Source organism: Salvelinus namaycush, chromosome 7 (genome assembly GCF_016432855.1).
Source record: "Salvelinus namaycush isolate Seneca chromosome 7, SaNama_1.0, whole genome shotgun sequence".
Lineage (NCBI taxonomy): Eukaryota > Metazoa > Chordata > Actinopteri > Salmoniformes > Salmonidae > Salvelinus > Salvelinus namaycush.
Window position 1 is genome coordinate 43,543,061 of NC_052313.1, and position 15,115 is coordinate 43,558,175.

The 15,115-nt window shown below is 44.5% G+C and overlaps 1 protein-coding gene across 1 annotated transcript in view; it reads left to right on the forward strand.

The window, feature by feature from the left end:
- LOC120051268 (tyrosine-protein phosphatase non-receptor type 4-like) overlaps nucleotides 1-15,115 on the forward strand; it is a 36,198-nt gene that overhangs the window by 8,608 nt on the left and 12,475 nt on the right. Inside the window, exons 3-14 of the mRNA XM_038998038.1 lie at nucleotides 8,077-8,184; nucleotides 8,829-8,871; nucleotides 8,968-9,046; nucleotides 9,185-9,229; nucleotides 9,324-9,376; nucleotides 10,699-10,819; nucleotides 11,112-11,199; nucleotides 11,344-11,432; nucleotides 12,318-12,381; nucleotides 13,236-13,408; nucleotides 14,569-14,637; nucleotides 14,878-15,024. Coding sequence (XP_038853966.1) covers nucleotides 8,077-8,184; nucleotides 8,829-8,871; nucleotides 8,968-9,046; nucleotides 9,185-9,229; nucleotides 9,324-9,376; nucleotides 10,699-10,819; nucleotides 11,112-11,199; nucleotides 11,344-11,432; nucleotides 12,318-12,381; nucleotides 13,236-13,408; nucleotides 14,569-14,637; nucleotides 14,878-15,024 — 1,079 coding nt within the window. The remainder of the gene's footprint in view (nucleotides 1-8,076; nucleotides 8,185-8,828; nucleotides 8,872-8,967; nucleotides 9,047-9,184; nucleotides 9,230-9,323; nucleotides 9,377-10,698; nucleotides 10,820-11,111; nucleotides 11,200-11,343; nucleotides 11,433-12,317; nucleotides 12,382-13,235; nucleotides 13,409-14,568; nucleotides 14,638-14,877; nucleotides 15,025-15,115) is intronic.

Sequence of the window (15,115 nt, forward strand, 5' to 3'; positions counted from 1 at the left end):
GCAATACAAACCGATTGTCATAACAAGCTAAAGTTAACCAAATAACATTAGGTTCATTGTTAGTTAGCAAGCCAGCCATCAAACTCATCTCCCGGCATGTCCAGCCCACTCATTATCTCAGCCAATCAAGGCTAGCGGGAAGGTTGCTCTTTTTCTGTGGCTAAACCAACTAGGCTCATAATTTAACAATTGTATTTGTATTTACAGATGACATGCACGTTTGATATCAAGGCACATGAAAGTTCACATATTTGAGAAGGCATTTCTACTAAAAAAATGCATTTTGATAAAAATTAAAATAAATGATGTTCAAAAGGCTCTCCTGGGAAGTCGTGACTTGCGACATACGCCTAGTTTCCTGAATCGGGTCACAAATGTGCAAACATTTCAAAAAACCCGTTTTCACTCTGTCATTATCGGGTATTGTGTTTAGATTGATGAGGAAAAACATTTAATTTAATCAATTTTAGAATAAGGCTGTAACGTAACAAAATATGGAAAAAGTCCAGGCGTCTGAATACTTTCCAAATGCACTGTATATAGACACTGGTATTGTGCTGGAGATAATGAAAATGTGGCTGAAAAGTGATGGAATTGCACTTTAAAATACAGATGCATTGTAGTAGTAGGGACCAAAGGAAATATCTGTCATTAATAGCAGCATTGCAGAGACATAGCAGAATGTCTGGCATTCTGGTTTAAAAAGAGACTCCAGGTGTTACTAGCCAATGGAGTAAAACACTTACACCAGGACTGAACTGTACACAGTACACTGTACACAGGCTCTGATCAGGCCCTACACCCAAACAAGGGCACTGCGTTCATCCACCTCTGGCCTGCTCGCCTCCCTACCTCTGAGGAAGTACAGTTCCCGCTCAGCCCAGTCAAAACTGTTCGCTGCTCTGGCACCCCAATGGTGGAACAAACTCCCTCACGACGCCAGGTCAGCGGAGTCAATCACCACCTTCCGGAGACACCTGAAACCCCACCTCTTTAAGGAATACCTAGGATAGGATAAAGTAATCCTTCTAACCCCCCCCTCCCCCTCCTTAAAAGAGTTAGATGCACTATTGTAAAGTGGTTGTTCCACTGGATATCATAAGGTGAATGCACCAATTTGTAAGTCGCTCTGGATAAGAGCGTCTGCTAAATGACTTAAATGTAAATGTAAATGTAAATGTACACATCACAATGGCTTTTCCGAGCCAAGCGTGGGGGATATCTGGCCCGTGTGGTGTACTGTGGGGAACGGGGGCAGAGAGGCACAATGTTTATGCATTCCCCTCTGTGAGGTACTCTAATTACAACACACACACACATAGCACCTCAGTCTAACCCCCGACCATCTCTGTTGCCCCGATACTCTTTGTTCTGTTCTGGGTCAAATAAATCTGCTCAGCTGCTGACCACTAATCCCCTGGTCATGAATTAAGATGAGTTCATTTCAGGGACTACAGAGCTGTCATTATGGAGTCCTCTGTCTTTACTAGTGCTATGCGGGGCTGAACCAGGTCAAGGCTTCACTGCCAGTCAGGATTAGGTGAATACAGGCCCTCAGGTTTGTGTGCATATGTGTTTCATATACTTTGTTGGCGTTGATGTGGGTTCTATCCTCTGGGAACCATCCAGTGTGCACAGACACACATCATGTATACACAGGTGAAGTCAGTACTGAATGACAACTGACAGCTCCATTATCATGTCCTCTGGCATTCTACCGCCATGCCGTGCGCCACCTCCAATACTTGCACTGCACAGGAAATCAACAAGAAGGCTTCTAACAGGCATCTGTTTAACTTCTAGAGCTGGAGAGTTTCAGTAAAGCCCCTCGTTAGCTAGGTAGTTTGGTTCCTAACGTGGCTGCTGTGCATTAGCCGAGTGGCTGGACAGAGTATGACCTGATAGCTGCTGAAAGCTATGGTTAGAGCTCATCTCCAGGTTGACGCACAGCACTCTGATTTGACCCGTTGGCGCCACATAGACTTGTGTGTGGTGTTTAGGGCTGTTGCGGTTACCGTATAACCGCCACACGGGCAGTCATGAGTCATGACCGTTGTAAAATTCCACTTGACTCGTAATCTCCTCTTATGCACTCTGGACATGTTGTGGTAGTACCTAACTCGCTACCGGTCAGGGTGCTAATGGCCTGGTACTCGGGGCTCTGTTGTCCCTCTAACCACTCTGAGAGCAATGCAAATGCAGTCTCAAATCACATCAAACACTTATCATCAGAACAGCATGTGCTTTTAAAACTCGCCTCACTGCGATGATCCTTTTGAAGAAAGTTCAACAGCAGGTTGAAACTGAGTGTGAAACATGGTCCTTGTGGATGTTGTTTCAAAGCCTAACAACGAAATGGACAGCGCTTTCTAAGGTGATGATTCATTCGAAACACCCATATGCATATTAGAGCTTATGAATCAAAATGATAATTGTACCGTTATACAATATAGCCTTCCGCATATTACGCATGGCAAAAAAAACGAAACAGATTGAAGATGTCTTTGGTCCATAATCGGTCTAGCCTAAACTCCAAAATTAAACACATTCGAGTAATCGGCTTTGAGTATCATTATGCATACTGGGTGGTCTGGTTACCTTATGCTACGCTCTAAAATTTCTATCCACGTGTCTGGGAGGGAACTTATAGCCCTAGGCGATGCTGTTGGTTCATTGATTGTGCTAACAGTTATCCTACAATTGTAGTGAATTTTGATTTTGAATGGCCTAGTAATAGGGCTTTTTTTTTTAAAGTATTATTCATTGGGTGACAAATGACCTTTTAGCTACAGAATATTTCACCACCGTGTGTTTCCATCTCCTCCTCTCTCTCCTTTATTGCTTTCTTCAGCACGCAGAGGGGCTGTCAACAGTTTAGTGAAATATGTTTCATATTGATGGTCCTGAACAGATTTCACTTAGTTTCCCAAATGAAGTACAGGGTAGCGGCAGGAACAGGGTTGGAGAGGCCATGGCATACAGAGTGTGGGCGGATTATCACCTGTCTCGCAGCGAGTGAAATAAGTGTTATATTTATTTCTCAGCTGCTCATATTAAGCACAGCTCCGCTATAAAACCGAAGTAGCCTATTTGCGTGCATACGGATGGCTCCCCCACCACCTGTTCCTGCCCATTTGATAATGGGCCAATCTAAATCAAAACTAATTTGACATATTTGTAAAGACAGGATTAAATTGAAAATAGTCTGATGGGTGAAAATAGGATCACTTGATGAGAGAACAGCTGTGCAGCCTGAGGCAAGCTTCTTTTTTTTGGCGACTTTGTCAAATCATCAATAGCCTATAGTCGCATCATATATGTTTTGATTTCTAAGACATTGAGGTTTGTATCATTCATAACTAAAGTTGCCAAATAACTCAAAATCTAGCGTATAGGACTTGTTTCAAATGATCACTTTTACACTCGACATAGCCACTTCATATGCGCACTCGCTCTGTAATGGGAAAAATATCCTTCTATTTCATTCAGCTAAGTTCAATTACATCCTTCTTACTATTGCATGACAAGAACCGTCTGACAAAATGTAATGACTGCCACAGCCCTAGTGGTGTTTACTAATTTATGCAGATACTTTCAGTTATTATTCATTTCCTCTACATTATTGGTCACTTAATGCCAGTTACACAGTCAAACACAGTCATGGAAGTACTTCCGTTTCAGTGCATGGGGGACATAGTGAAGCTCCATGAAAATCACTGTGTCACTGAACATGCCAGTCAACTGGTTGGTCCGGTTTCTTTACATTACTGAGAGATTGGCGTATGTAGTTAGGTGATTGAAACGTGCTTTTTCTGCTTTCCTGCCTGGTTGGCATTACAAGGTAGACTGTGATTGTGGAGCCTCAGTTGAGATTGAGAAGTATGGTGTTCCTCAAGGCTCCATGTTCGGACCAATGGTCTTCCTACTACTAGGACGTCTGTTTGTCTTGTCTTGTCCAGTCCCGTCCCATGTATATATATTTTTTTTCGTATATATTTTTATATATTTTTTTAAATCTCAATTTCCATCTACGGACTGAACATACTCTCCTGCAACCCGCCTCAACCAATGTGGTACGGATCTGCTATTTTTTACAATTTAGAACCGGAACCACCATCAGAAGATAGCCATCTAACTAGCTAGTAGTCAGTTAGCTACTGCTAGCGGTCATCACCGTTAACTCGGACATCAGCCAGCCTCAGCCCAGTCAATTCCTACCAGTTTGCACAGCGCGATATCAACCCAGAGCATATCGGACTGCTTTTTCTCTACCACATCACCGGGTTCCTACCGCAAGCTCTGAACCTTTACACCGGATCATCACAGCTAGCTAGCTGCAATCTGAGTGGCTACTCCTGGCTAATGTCTCTGTCCCGAAGCAAGCACCAGTTAGCCTAGAGCTAGCTTCGAGCTACGCCCATCTCCCGGCTAGCTGAAGAGGTCCATCAGCCAATTCTTGGGCTACAATACGTATTCTACCAATTGGCCTGGACCCTTTTACTGCCGACACAGAGCCCCGCCGATCCATCACGACTGGTCTGCCGACGTAACCGTCCGAGGGGGTTTCAACAGGCTCTTCCGTTGCGACGTCCCCCGAAGGCCCATCTGCTAGCCTGCTTGCCCGGCCCGCTAGCTGTCTGAATCGCCGTGTCTCCAGCTCGCATAGCTACTCACTGGAGCCTATGATCACTCGGCTACACATGCCTCTCCCTAATGTCAATATGCCTTGTCTATTGCTGTTTTGGTTAGTGATTATTGTCTTATTTCACTGTAGAGCCTCCAGCCCTGCTCAATATGCCTTAGCTAGCCATTTTGTTCCACGCCCCACACATGCAGTGACCTCACCTGGCTTAAATGGTGCCTCTAGAGACAAAACTTCTCTCATCGTCACTCAATGCCTAGGTTTACCTCCACTGTATTCACATCCTACCATACCCTTATCTGTACATTATGCCTTGAATCTATTCTTCCGCGCCCAGAAATCTGCTCCTTTTACTCTCTGTTCCGAACGCACTAGACAACCAGTTCTTATAGCCTTTAGCCGTACCCTTATCCTACTCCTCCTCTGTTCCTCTGGTGATGTAGAGGTTAACCCAGGCACTGCAGCCCCCAGCACCACTCCCATTCCCCAGGCGCTCTCATTTGTTGACTTCTGTGAACGGTAAAAGCCTTGGTTTCATGCATGTTAACATTAGAAGCCTCCTCCCTAAGTTTGTTTTATTCACTGCTTTAGCTGCTTTAGCACACTCCGCCAACCCCGGATGTCCTAGCCGTGTCTGAATCCTGGCTTATGAAGGCCACCAAAAATCCATACATTTCCATCCCTAACTATAACATTTTCCGACAAGATAGAACTGCCGAAGGGGGCGGAGATAGCCTGCAGAGTTCTGTCATACTATCCAGGTCTGTGCCCAAACAATTCGAGCTTCTACTTTTAAAAATCCATCTTTCCAGAAACTAGTCTCTCACCGTTGCCGCTTGTTATAGACCCCCTTCCAGCTGCCCTGGACACCATATATTAATTGATTGCCCCCCATCTATCTTCAGAGTTCGTACTGTTAGGTGACCTAAACTGGGACATGCTTAACACCCCGGCCGTCCTACAACCTAAGCTAGAGGCCCTCAATCTCACACAAATTTTCAAGTACAACCCTGAATCCGTAACCAACTTGCCCTCTAAATACACCTCTGCTGTCTTCAACAAGGCAAGGCAATCATTGCCTCATTCCCTGCATGCGTAATGGGTCCAGGGTCAAACAACCACCCCTCATCACTGTCAAATGCTCCCGAAAACACTTCAGTGAGCAGGCCTTTCTAATAGACCTGGCCCGGGTATCCTGGAAGGATATTGACCTCATCACGTCAGTAGAGGATGCCTGGTTTCTCTTTAAAAGGGCTTTCCTCACTGTCTTAAATAAGCATGCCCCGTTCAAAAAATGTAGAACTAAGAACAGATATAGCCCTTGGTTCACCCCAGACTTGACTGTCCTTGACCAGCACAAAAACATCCTGTGGCGTTCTGTATTAGCATCGAATAAAGTCCATGGAGAATAAGAGCACCTCCTCCCAGCTGCCCACTGCACTGAGGATAGGAAACATTGTCACCACCGATAAATCTACGATAATCGATCATTTCAATAAGCATTTTTCTATGGCTGGTCATGCTTTCCACCTGGCTACCCCGACCCCGGCCAACATCTGAGCACCTGCTGCAGCAACTTGCCCAAGCCCCCCCCCCTCCCCGCTTCTCCATCACCTAAATCCAGACAGCTGATGTTCTGAAAGAGCTGCAAAATCTGGATCCCTACAAATCAGCTGGGCTGGACAATCTGGACCCTCTCTTTCTAAAATGTTCCGCCGAAATTGTTGCAACCCCAATTCTGTATACATCTGGCCCTTCTTTGGACACTGTGCTAACAAACCTCCAACTGCTTTTAAATGCAAGTAAAACTAAGTGCATGCTCTTCAACCGATTGCTGCCTGCACCCTCCCGCCCGACTAACATCACTACTCTGGACAGTTCTGACTTAGAATATGTGGACATCTACAAATACCTAGCTGTCTGGTTAGACTGTAAACTCTCCTTCCAGACTCACATTAAGCATCTCCAATCCAAAATTAAATCTAGAATTGGCTTCCTATTTCGCAGCAAAGCCTCCTTCACTCATGCTGCCAAACATACCCTCGTAAAACTGACTATCCTACCGATCCTTGACTTCAGCGATGTCATTTACAAAATAGCCTCCAACACTCTACTCAGCAAACTGGATGTAGTCTATCACAGTGTCATCCGTTTTGTCACCAAAGCCCCATATACTACCCACCACTGCGACCTGTATGCTCTCGTTGGCTGGCCCTCACTACATATTCGTCGCCAAACCCACTGGCTCCAGGTCATCTATAAGTCTATGCTATGTAAAGCCCCGCCTTATCTCAGCTCACTGGTCACCATAGCAACACCCACCCTTAGTACGCGCTCCAGCAGGTATATTTCACTGGTCACTCCCAAAGCCAACACTTCCTTTGGCTGCCTTTCCTTCCAGTTCTCCGCTGCCAATGACTGGAACGAATTGCAAAAATCACTGAAGCTGGAGTCTTATAGCTTACCGATCACACCCAACTACCTCATCCCCATATTGTTACTTATCCTCTTGCTCTTTTGCACCCCTGTATCTCTACTTGCACATCATCATCTGCATATCTATCACTCCAGTGTTAATGCAAAATTTTAATTATTTCGCCTCCATGGCCTATTTATTGCCTTTACCTCCCTATTCTTCTACATTTGCACACACTGTACATAGATTTTTCTATTGTGTTATTGACTGTACGTTTGTTTATGTGTAACTGTAACTCTGTGTTGTTGTTTTTGTCGCACTGCTTTGCTTTATCTTGGCCAGGTCGCAGTTGTAAATGAGAACTTGTTCTCAACTAGCCTACCTGGTTAATTAAAAAAAGAAATATATATATATAGGAACAGTGGGTTAACTGCCTTGTTCAGGGGCAGAACGACAGATTTTTACCTTGTCAGCTCGGGGATTCGATCTTGAAACCTTTCGGTTACAAGTCCAACACTCTAACCACTAGGCTACCTGCCGCCCCAATAAATAAATAAAGGTGAAATAAAAAATTACAAAAATAGTAGCCTAGTGGGTAGCCTATATAACATGGGCCAATCAAATCAGGCAAAGAGAAGTCACTGTGTGTAGTATAATTTGTGTTCCTTCCTTCTCCCAGCTCTCTGTAAATAATACATGGTCTGGTTCTGTGTTCCGGAAGCCTGTGGCTGCACATTGCCCTGACACTTCTAGAAAGCAGGCTTGTTGTGAAACGCTTACAATGCCCAACCTCCAGTTAGAAACCCAGTAGGGTAAGCATTACACATACTTGTGTGATAGTTTTGCAATAGCCCTCTATCAATTAAGTATTTTTAGGCTACTCTGTATTGGAGGTGTCAATCGCTTTATGGCCAACACACTTCCCAGTCCTATGTTGCTTCAGTCATCTTTATTATGAGATAGTCATATATCTGTACTACAGAATTTTGACGGTCTTGTCTGGTTTCTCTCCCTGCAGAAGCACGATCAAGGACAGGTCCTGCTGGATATAGTGTTCAAACACCTGGAGCTGACGGAGAGAGACTACTTCGGCCTACAGCTGGCCAACGACTCCTCAGACAGTCAGGTGAGGCCTCTTATCGGAACCCAGAACCAAATCTTGCGTACGCTAGGTAACTAGCTAGCTGCTCGATTGACTCGTTTATTTTCGACAGGCTGTCGCAAGAGATTAGGTGAGGCCATGAGATTGTGCACGTTAGACTACATTGCAGACGGACGGCGCAGAATCACTGATCTGCAAATCAACTGGCTTCCGAAATGACTAATTATTATGTGATCAGGATTAGCGGATCTACGCAGAGCCCTGCTCTGGCTGATCCCCTCAAATACTCTGATTGGCAGCATAGCAGCATCTCATGAATAGGCTCTCTCCAGCCCTGTCAGCAAACTGTGGCGTTTCTGCAGGAAACAGATTGAGATACTAAGACGATTATGGGTCATGATCTGCAAACAATGGAGTTGAAACAGTGGCTAGAATAGTGTGTAGAGGCTACAGATTGTGTTTCTGAAAGTTCACAAATAACAATGCAAACAGCAGAAATTCAGACTTTTATACATATGTATATTTTTGATGATGCTGTCTCGCAGAACAGTTCGATTTCTATTCTGAACTTGCTCTAATGTTTTGAGTAAAAATCTTAATGTATCTTAATTTTTTTATGGCCTATTTTCCCTCTTGTGTCTGAGGTTGTCTTCATCCATATTTTACAGAGGTGGCTGGATCCAACCAAACCCATAAGAAAGCAATTAAAAAGTATGTTTGATACATTTGGAATATTCTCTAGTATTTTCAATATTATATTTATTGCTCGTTTTAGTTCCATTAATCTGGTTGTTTGTTTTTCTTCAGGGGGGTCTCCACACAGTTTAAATTTTAGGGTTAAATTCTTTGTAACCGACCCCAATAAACTTCAGGAGGAGTATACAAGGTAAGTGCTTAATGGGTGGCATTGTGGAAGAAATAGGTAGTACACTATAGGCCTTCCTCTATGCTATTCTCAATACCGTTTTATTATAAGGGGACTTAAAAGCTCTGTATTCATCTTGCTGTTTTGGGTCCCCTTTAGGTACCAGTACTTTTTGCAGATTAAACAGGACATACTTAGTGGAAGGTGAGTGTGGATTTGTATTTGGTTGGTTTATTCAAACATTTTTAATAATATTCATGTAGTGAATTTGAGTTATAACTGAATCCTCGGCTCGCAGACTGCCGTGTCCATACATCACAGCCGCTCTTCTTGCTTCATACGCTGTTCAGTGTAAGTACTTCAATTATTCCTCTCAGCTATTCAACTAGAACTATACTACTGACTTATGGTCGCATAGATTCTGCCTGAAACCTTGTAACTAACTGTACTAATGATAGAATATGTTCAATAGTGTATTTTCCCTATCACCCTCCTAATATCCACCATGTGATTTCAAGAATTGAGAGTATGGGGGATCAGACTATTACAGTAGCTTAGAAACCCCAGACCGAAACACAACTGTAATACTACTTCATACTGTACTTGGCTTGTAATGATGCAGCTTTCATGTAGCCTGACTGCTGCGGGTCTTTGTTTACACATTGACCCCAATACGCCGCTGAGAGGGAGGAGTAACAGCACAATGACCACAACCAGGCTGGCAGCAGGGCAGAAGAACACTGCTCATTGGTTGTTAGCTTAATTGGCTGGCTCACTGGCTGGCTTGCTGGCTGACTGGATGGCTGGGATAATTGGCTGACTGGTGGACTGGATGGCTGGGATCACTGGCTGACTGGCTGGCTGACTCCCTCGTGGGGTTGTAGTAAACGTATCATGCTATGTGGGAGGTATAGAGGTCACAGGAGGAAATGGAAGTGGCCATGGTGGTCTCACCGCAATTACTGTAATAACAACAATAGAATGGGGGACATTTCACAAGTGCCAGTCTGTCTGTCAGTCACAATTCTGACCAGGATAGTTAGTGTATACTGGGCTATTACTGTTCATTTTCCCTCTGTGTTCACATACTGATGTAGTTTCTATTAAAATGAAGGAGCGAGGCTCTTTATTAATTGATTCACATTATTGTGCTACATACTTTTCTTAAAGTGCTTTGGAAATAGAGGCACTTAACCCCCAACTTCCTCATGTCTGCTCCCTTTTCATTATGGAAGACGGGACCGTGTCCCAAATGGCACCCTGTTCCGTATATAGTGCACTATTTTTGACCAGAACCCTATGAGCCCTGGTCAAAAGTAGTGCACTATTTAGGGAATAGGGCGCGGTTTGGGAAGAGGGCAGACTGTTTATACAGTATGGAAACACTGAGACACTCAGCAGGAGGACTCGTCTCTCTGTCTCTCTTTTCTAAACATTGACAACAGAAAAAGGCAAGTGTTTGGCTCCTCAAGCTGCAACAGTTCTGCTTCTTTCCGTTTGCACACAAAGGAGAAGTTTGACCAGAAAATGAGTGAATGAATGGGAGCTGTGCAGGAGGGAGCGAAGGAGAGGATTAAAGGCCTCGTTGTGCTCTGTGTCACACACACACACACACACACACACGCACACTCGCACTTACACTCACACACTGTGTGCTTTGTGTTGTGTTGCAGCTGAGCTAGGGGACTACAGTCAGGACGAGAACTTGCCCGGCTACCTCTCCGAATACTCTTTCATCCCCAACGCACCACAAGACTTTGAGAAAGAGATTGCCAAACAGCATCAGCAACACAAGTAAGAAGCAATCTCTCAACTGATATTGCGTGAGTGTGTGGATACATTGGTGTAAAATGGGAAATACACAGAAAATATCAAATAACTTGTAGATTAAACAGGGATGAACTCTGCTCATTCACTGCAGCTGAGGCGGCTCAGACTTTGTGCCCAGGTCAGAACAAGGGCTGTCATTGTTTATCTTCTCGCGTAGATGGTAGGGTGGCCTACTCTGCTCTCTGAATGGCCTGTGTGGAGCCAACTAAAGTGTCTCTCTCTCCCTATCTCGCACTCTCACTCTTTTTCCTTTCAGGGGACTGCCTCCTGCCCAGTCAGAGTTCAATTATCTAAACACAGCACGGACGCTAGAGCTCTATGGAGTCGAATTGCACTCTGCGAGGGTAAGTGTTCAGGTGTGAAATGGAGTGATGCATGCATACTATGCTCCCCAATCAACCTCTGTTAAGTAGAGCCCATCCATAGGGAGTCAGAAAGCTGGGCACCTTACAATCCTCCTTGTCCCTCTTTCCCCTCCTCCGTTACAGGATCAAAGCAACACAGAGATTTTAATCGGAGTGATGTCAACTGGGATTGTCGTCTATAAGAACAGGGTACAAATCAACTGCTTTCCATGGTGAGTCAAATAAGTTGAGTATGTTTCCACATTCAGCCACATTCTCCATATAGGGGAGCCATTGGATGAGACACACAGAACCTAAGGAGTATTATAAATTGGGTGGTTCGAGCCCTGAACGCTGATTGGCTGACAGCTGTGGTATATCAGACCGTTTACCATGGGTATGATAAAACATTTATTTGTACTGCTCTAATTACGTTGGTAACCAGTTTATAATAGCAATAAGGCACCTCGGGGGTTTGTGGTATAAAGCCAATATACCACGGCTAAGGGCTGTTTTCAGGCACTCCGCGTTGCATCGTGACTAAGAACAGCCCTTAGCCGTGGTATATTGGCCTTATTGCTTAAGTAACAAACAGTAGTAGCAAACATAGCATGAAAGCGGTTATGGATGAATAGCGTTTATGATGCTCTGCTACTTTTCATGGCCCAGATTCAGCCATAACTTACTCTAGCTCTACTGTAATGTGACAACATGAGCCCTCTCCCCACTGTTTGATCTTGCCCTACTCCCTTTGATGGTACAGTACAGTGAGAGTTTATCTTCATGAAAAGAGACTTCTGCAGAAATGAGTAATAGTGTAATTGTGTCAGGTTGCGACAGTGCGGTCTATATTTAGATTCTCTCTCTGAGTCATGCTTTAAGGAACCAGGGAAATAGGCCAGCAGGCACAATGGAACTTTAGAACACCTGAAAATGATTTGTTTCTGATTGAAGAACGGAGGGGATTCTTATGGATGATAACATGGGTGGAAAGGGGAGTATGTATTCTATAAGCTTATCCAGTGGCTTCAGAATACTGGATAAGGTCTCTATTATGTAGGAAATAAATGAGAGATTCCTTCCTATGGGTGGTAAAAGCTTCTTTTTCTTTCTTTCAGGCTACAGATTGTAAAGATCTCGTTTAAATGTAGACAGTTTTTTATTCAACTCCGAAGAGAGTTGGTAAGTATGTCCTGGTTTCAACTGTGATTTACATCCCTACTATTCTGCCCTACCGAGCAAAAAGGCAGTAACTGCTCATTTGGTTGATGTCATTTTTGCTACATTAAATACATGCTTAATCATGTGGACAAGTATCCTGCCTCTATTGTACTGTGTTTTGGAGAAAATGGGGTTCATGTTAGCAGTAACTGCGTAAAGTTACTGTGAAACCGAGGTAAATAAAAGCCATTTCTCTCAGTTCCACGCTATGAGCAGTTACCGCCTTTCTGCTTGGTAGGGCAGTATTGTGCGAGCTCAAATTCTCTCTCTTCTCTTATTCATATTGGAGAATACATAATGCACGTTGTGTGTGCGCTAGGCTGGTCATATGAAACTAAATCTAAAAGGATTTGATCCCAACGAGGGCGTCTAGCAGTGGAAGACACACAAAAACACCTGGTTGAATAATGCAAGCCAAGGAGACCTTTGAAAGCAGTTGTACTGTACTTGATATCTAGATTAAATGATGTCATGCGCTATAATTCATGTATCCGAGTAGAGAAGTATTACAGAGCACACCATAGCGTCTGGCCTAGACGAAGCCATCTCATGGCCGCTATGCAATGCGAAGGGTGATTTCTTCCTCTGTATCCGTGTTCTTTTAGCTAGATCTGTGTGACATCAGTTGATCATGTGTGATAATCACACACACCTACTGTACCATGCTTCATGCTGTACTGTACACCTAAGTGTTCTGAGCCCACCACTAACCTCTCGCTCTCTCTCTCTCTCACGCTCTCTCTCTCGCCCTCTCTCTCTTGCCCTCACCCTCTCTTTCTCTCTCTCGCCCTCCCTCTCTCTCCCTCCCTCTCCAGAATGAGAGCCGTGAGGCGCTGTTAGCCTTTAACATGGTGAACTACCGAGCCTGTAAGAACCTATGGAAGGCCTGTGTAGAGCACCACACCTTCTTCAGACTGGACCGACCCTTACCACCACAGAAGAACTTCTTTGCACATGTCTTCCAACTGGGCTCCAAGTACCGCTACTGGTGAGTGGGCCTGGGGAATGTGTCACTGTGTCCCAAATGGCACCCTATTCCTTATAAAGTGCACTACTTTAGACCAGGCCCTGGTCAAACGGAGTGTACCATGTAGGGAATATGGTGCCATTTTGAAGTGCATAGTCTCTGGTGACGTTAGCCTTTAGCCGATTTGGTCCTTGGTGCTGAGGTTGCATATTAAGATGTGTTTTGAGAGAGAGTCAGTGATCAAGTTGGGATCACAGCAGGCAGAACTGGCTGTAATGATGGCGTTTCAACCAGCTTTTCCCGCTAAGATTATGTTTGTTTGTCAATGTTTACATGAGTCTTGTGAGCGATAGTGTGTGTAACTGTATAGCTGCTGCCTGAAGGTGTCTAAACCTCACCAGGGAAAACAGTACACTCTTAGAAAAAGGGTTCTGCGGTTGTCCCCATTGAAGAACCCTTTTTGGTTCCAGGTAGAATGCTTTTTGGAACCTTTTGGGGGTTTCATGTAGAACTCTTTCCACAGAGGGTTCTACATGAAACCCCCAAAAGGTTCTACCTAGAACCAAAAGGGGTTCTTCAAAGGGTTCTCCTATGGGGAAAGCCGAAGAACCCTTTTTTGGTTCTAGATAGCACCTTTTTTTCTAAGAGTGTAGGCTACACATTACCTAATCCTTTCAATTTCCCCTGACTCACTCAGTTCAGATCCAGTCCTCCCTAATTGGTGTTGCCATCAGGATAATACCATCATAATTTTGCTGAAGCATATTTACATTTTTGTACCAATCACGACGGTGCCATTTGACCCATTGTGCCGCGTATCACAGAAATCGTGTGGGCTGGTTTGCATAACACAGGAATATGTTTACTGTGACTCCTACAACTGCCAGTAGAGACCCAAAGCTCCAGTCCTCTCAGCTTTCCCAATGCCATGTCACGACATATGAGTGACTGACAAATAATGTGACAGAGTAAAGAGAGCTGTGGTTTCACACACTGGGGCGTGTCCCTCTTAATACGTCCTGCTGGCTCACTACACACATTTATAAAATGTCTAAAAAGTAGGTAGTGCAACACTGGTTTGGTCCCCTCTTATTCCAGGAAATGAAAGTGTGAGGGCAGAGGTTGGTGGTGAGTGTTTTCCATTAAATGTTAAAAAGATCGTGTTTCTGTGTTATATGCAGTGGTAGGACAGAGGTGCAGTCTGTCCAGTACGGCAAGGAGAAGGGCATCAAGGACAGGGTGTTCGCCAGGTAAGACACATTCTGAAGCCCAAATGAAGTGACACTATTGCTTACTGATACTAAGAGAATGACGTCAGAAATGTGAGAACATGAAGAGACGGGGACGGAGGAATCTTACACTGAATAAGGAGCAAAAGTCTAATGAGTGGGAAACCGTTCTCATCCTGCTTAATTGAAATCTGATGAACATGTTACCTGCTGCAATCCAATCTAACAATAACAATTACCTCCATATCATCAACCCATCAGGTCTCCCAGTAAGCCCTTGGTGAGGAGGGTGATGGGTGGAGGGATGGACTGGGAGTCAGTCAGCCGGAACTCCAGAGCCTCTCTGTCTGACGACCGCCTGGAGACCCAGAGCCTGCCCACACGCTCCCCACCAGGCACCCCCAACCAGTGAGTAGCCCTAACCCGTAGTGTAAGCAAACAGTACATTCCTTAGTGTCAAATCCATGAGCGGGACTGAACAAGTGCACACTTCGGGGAG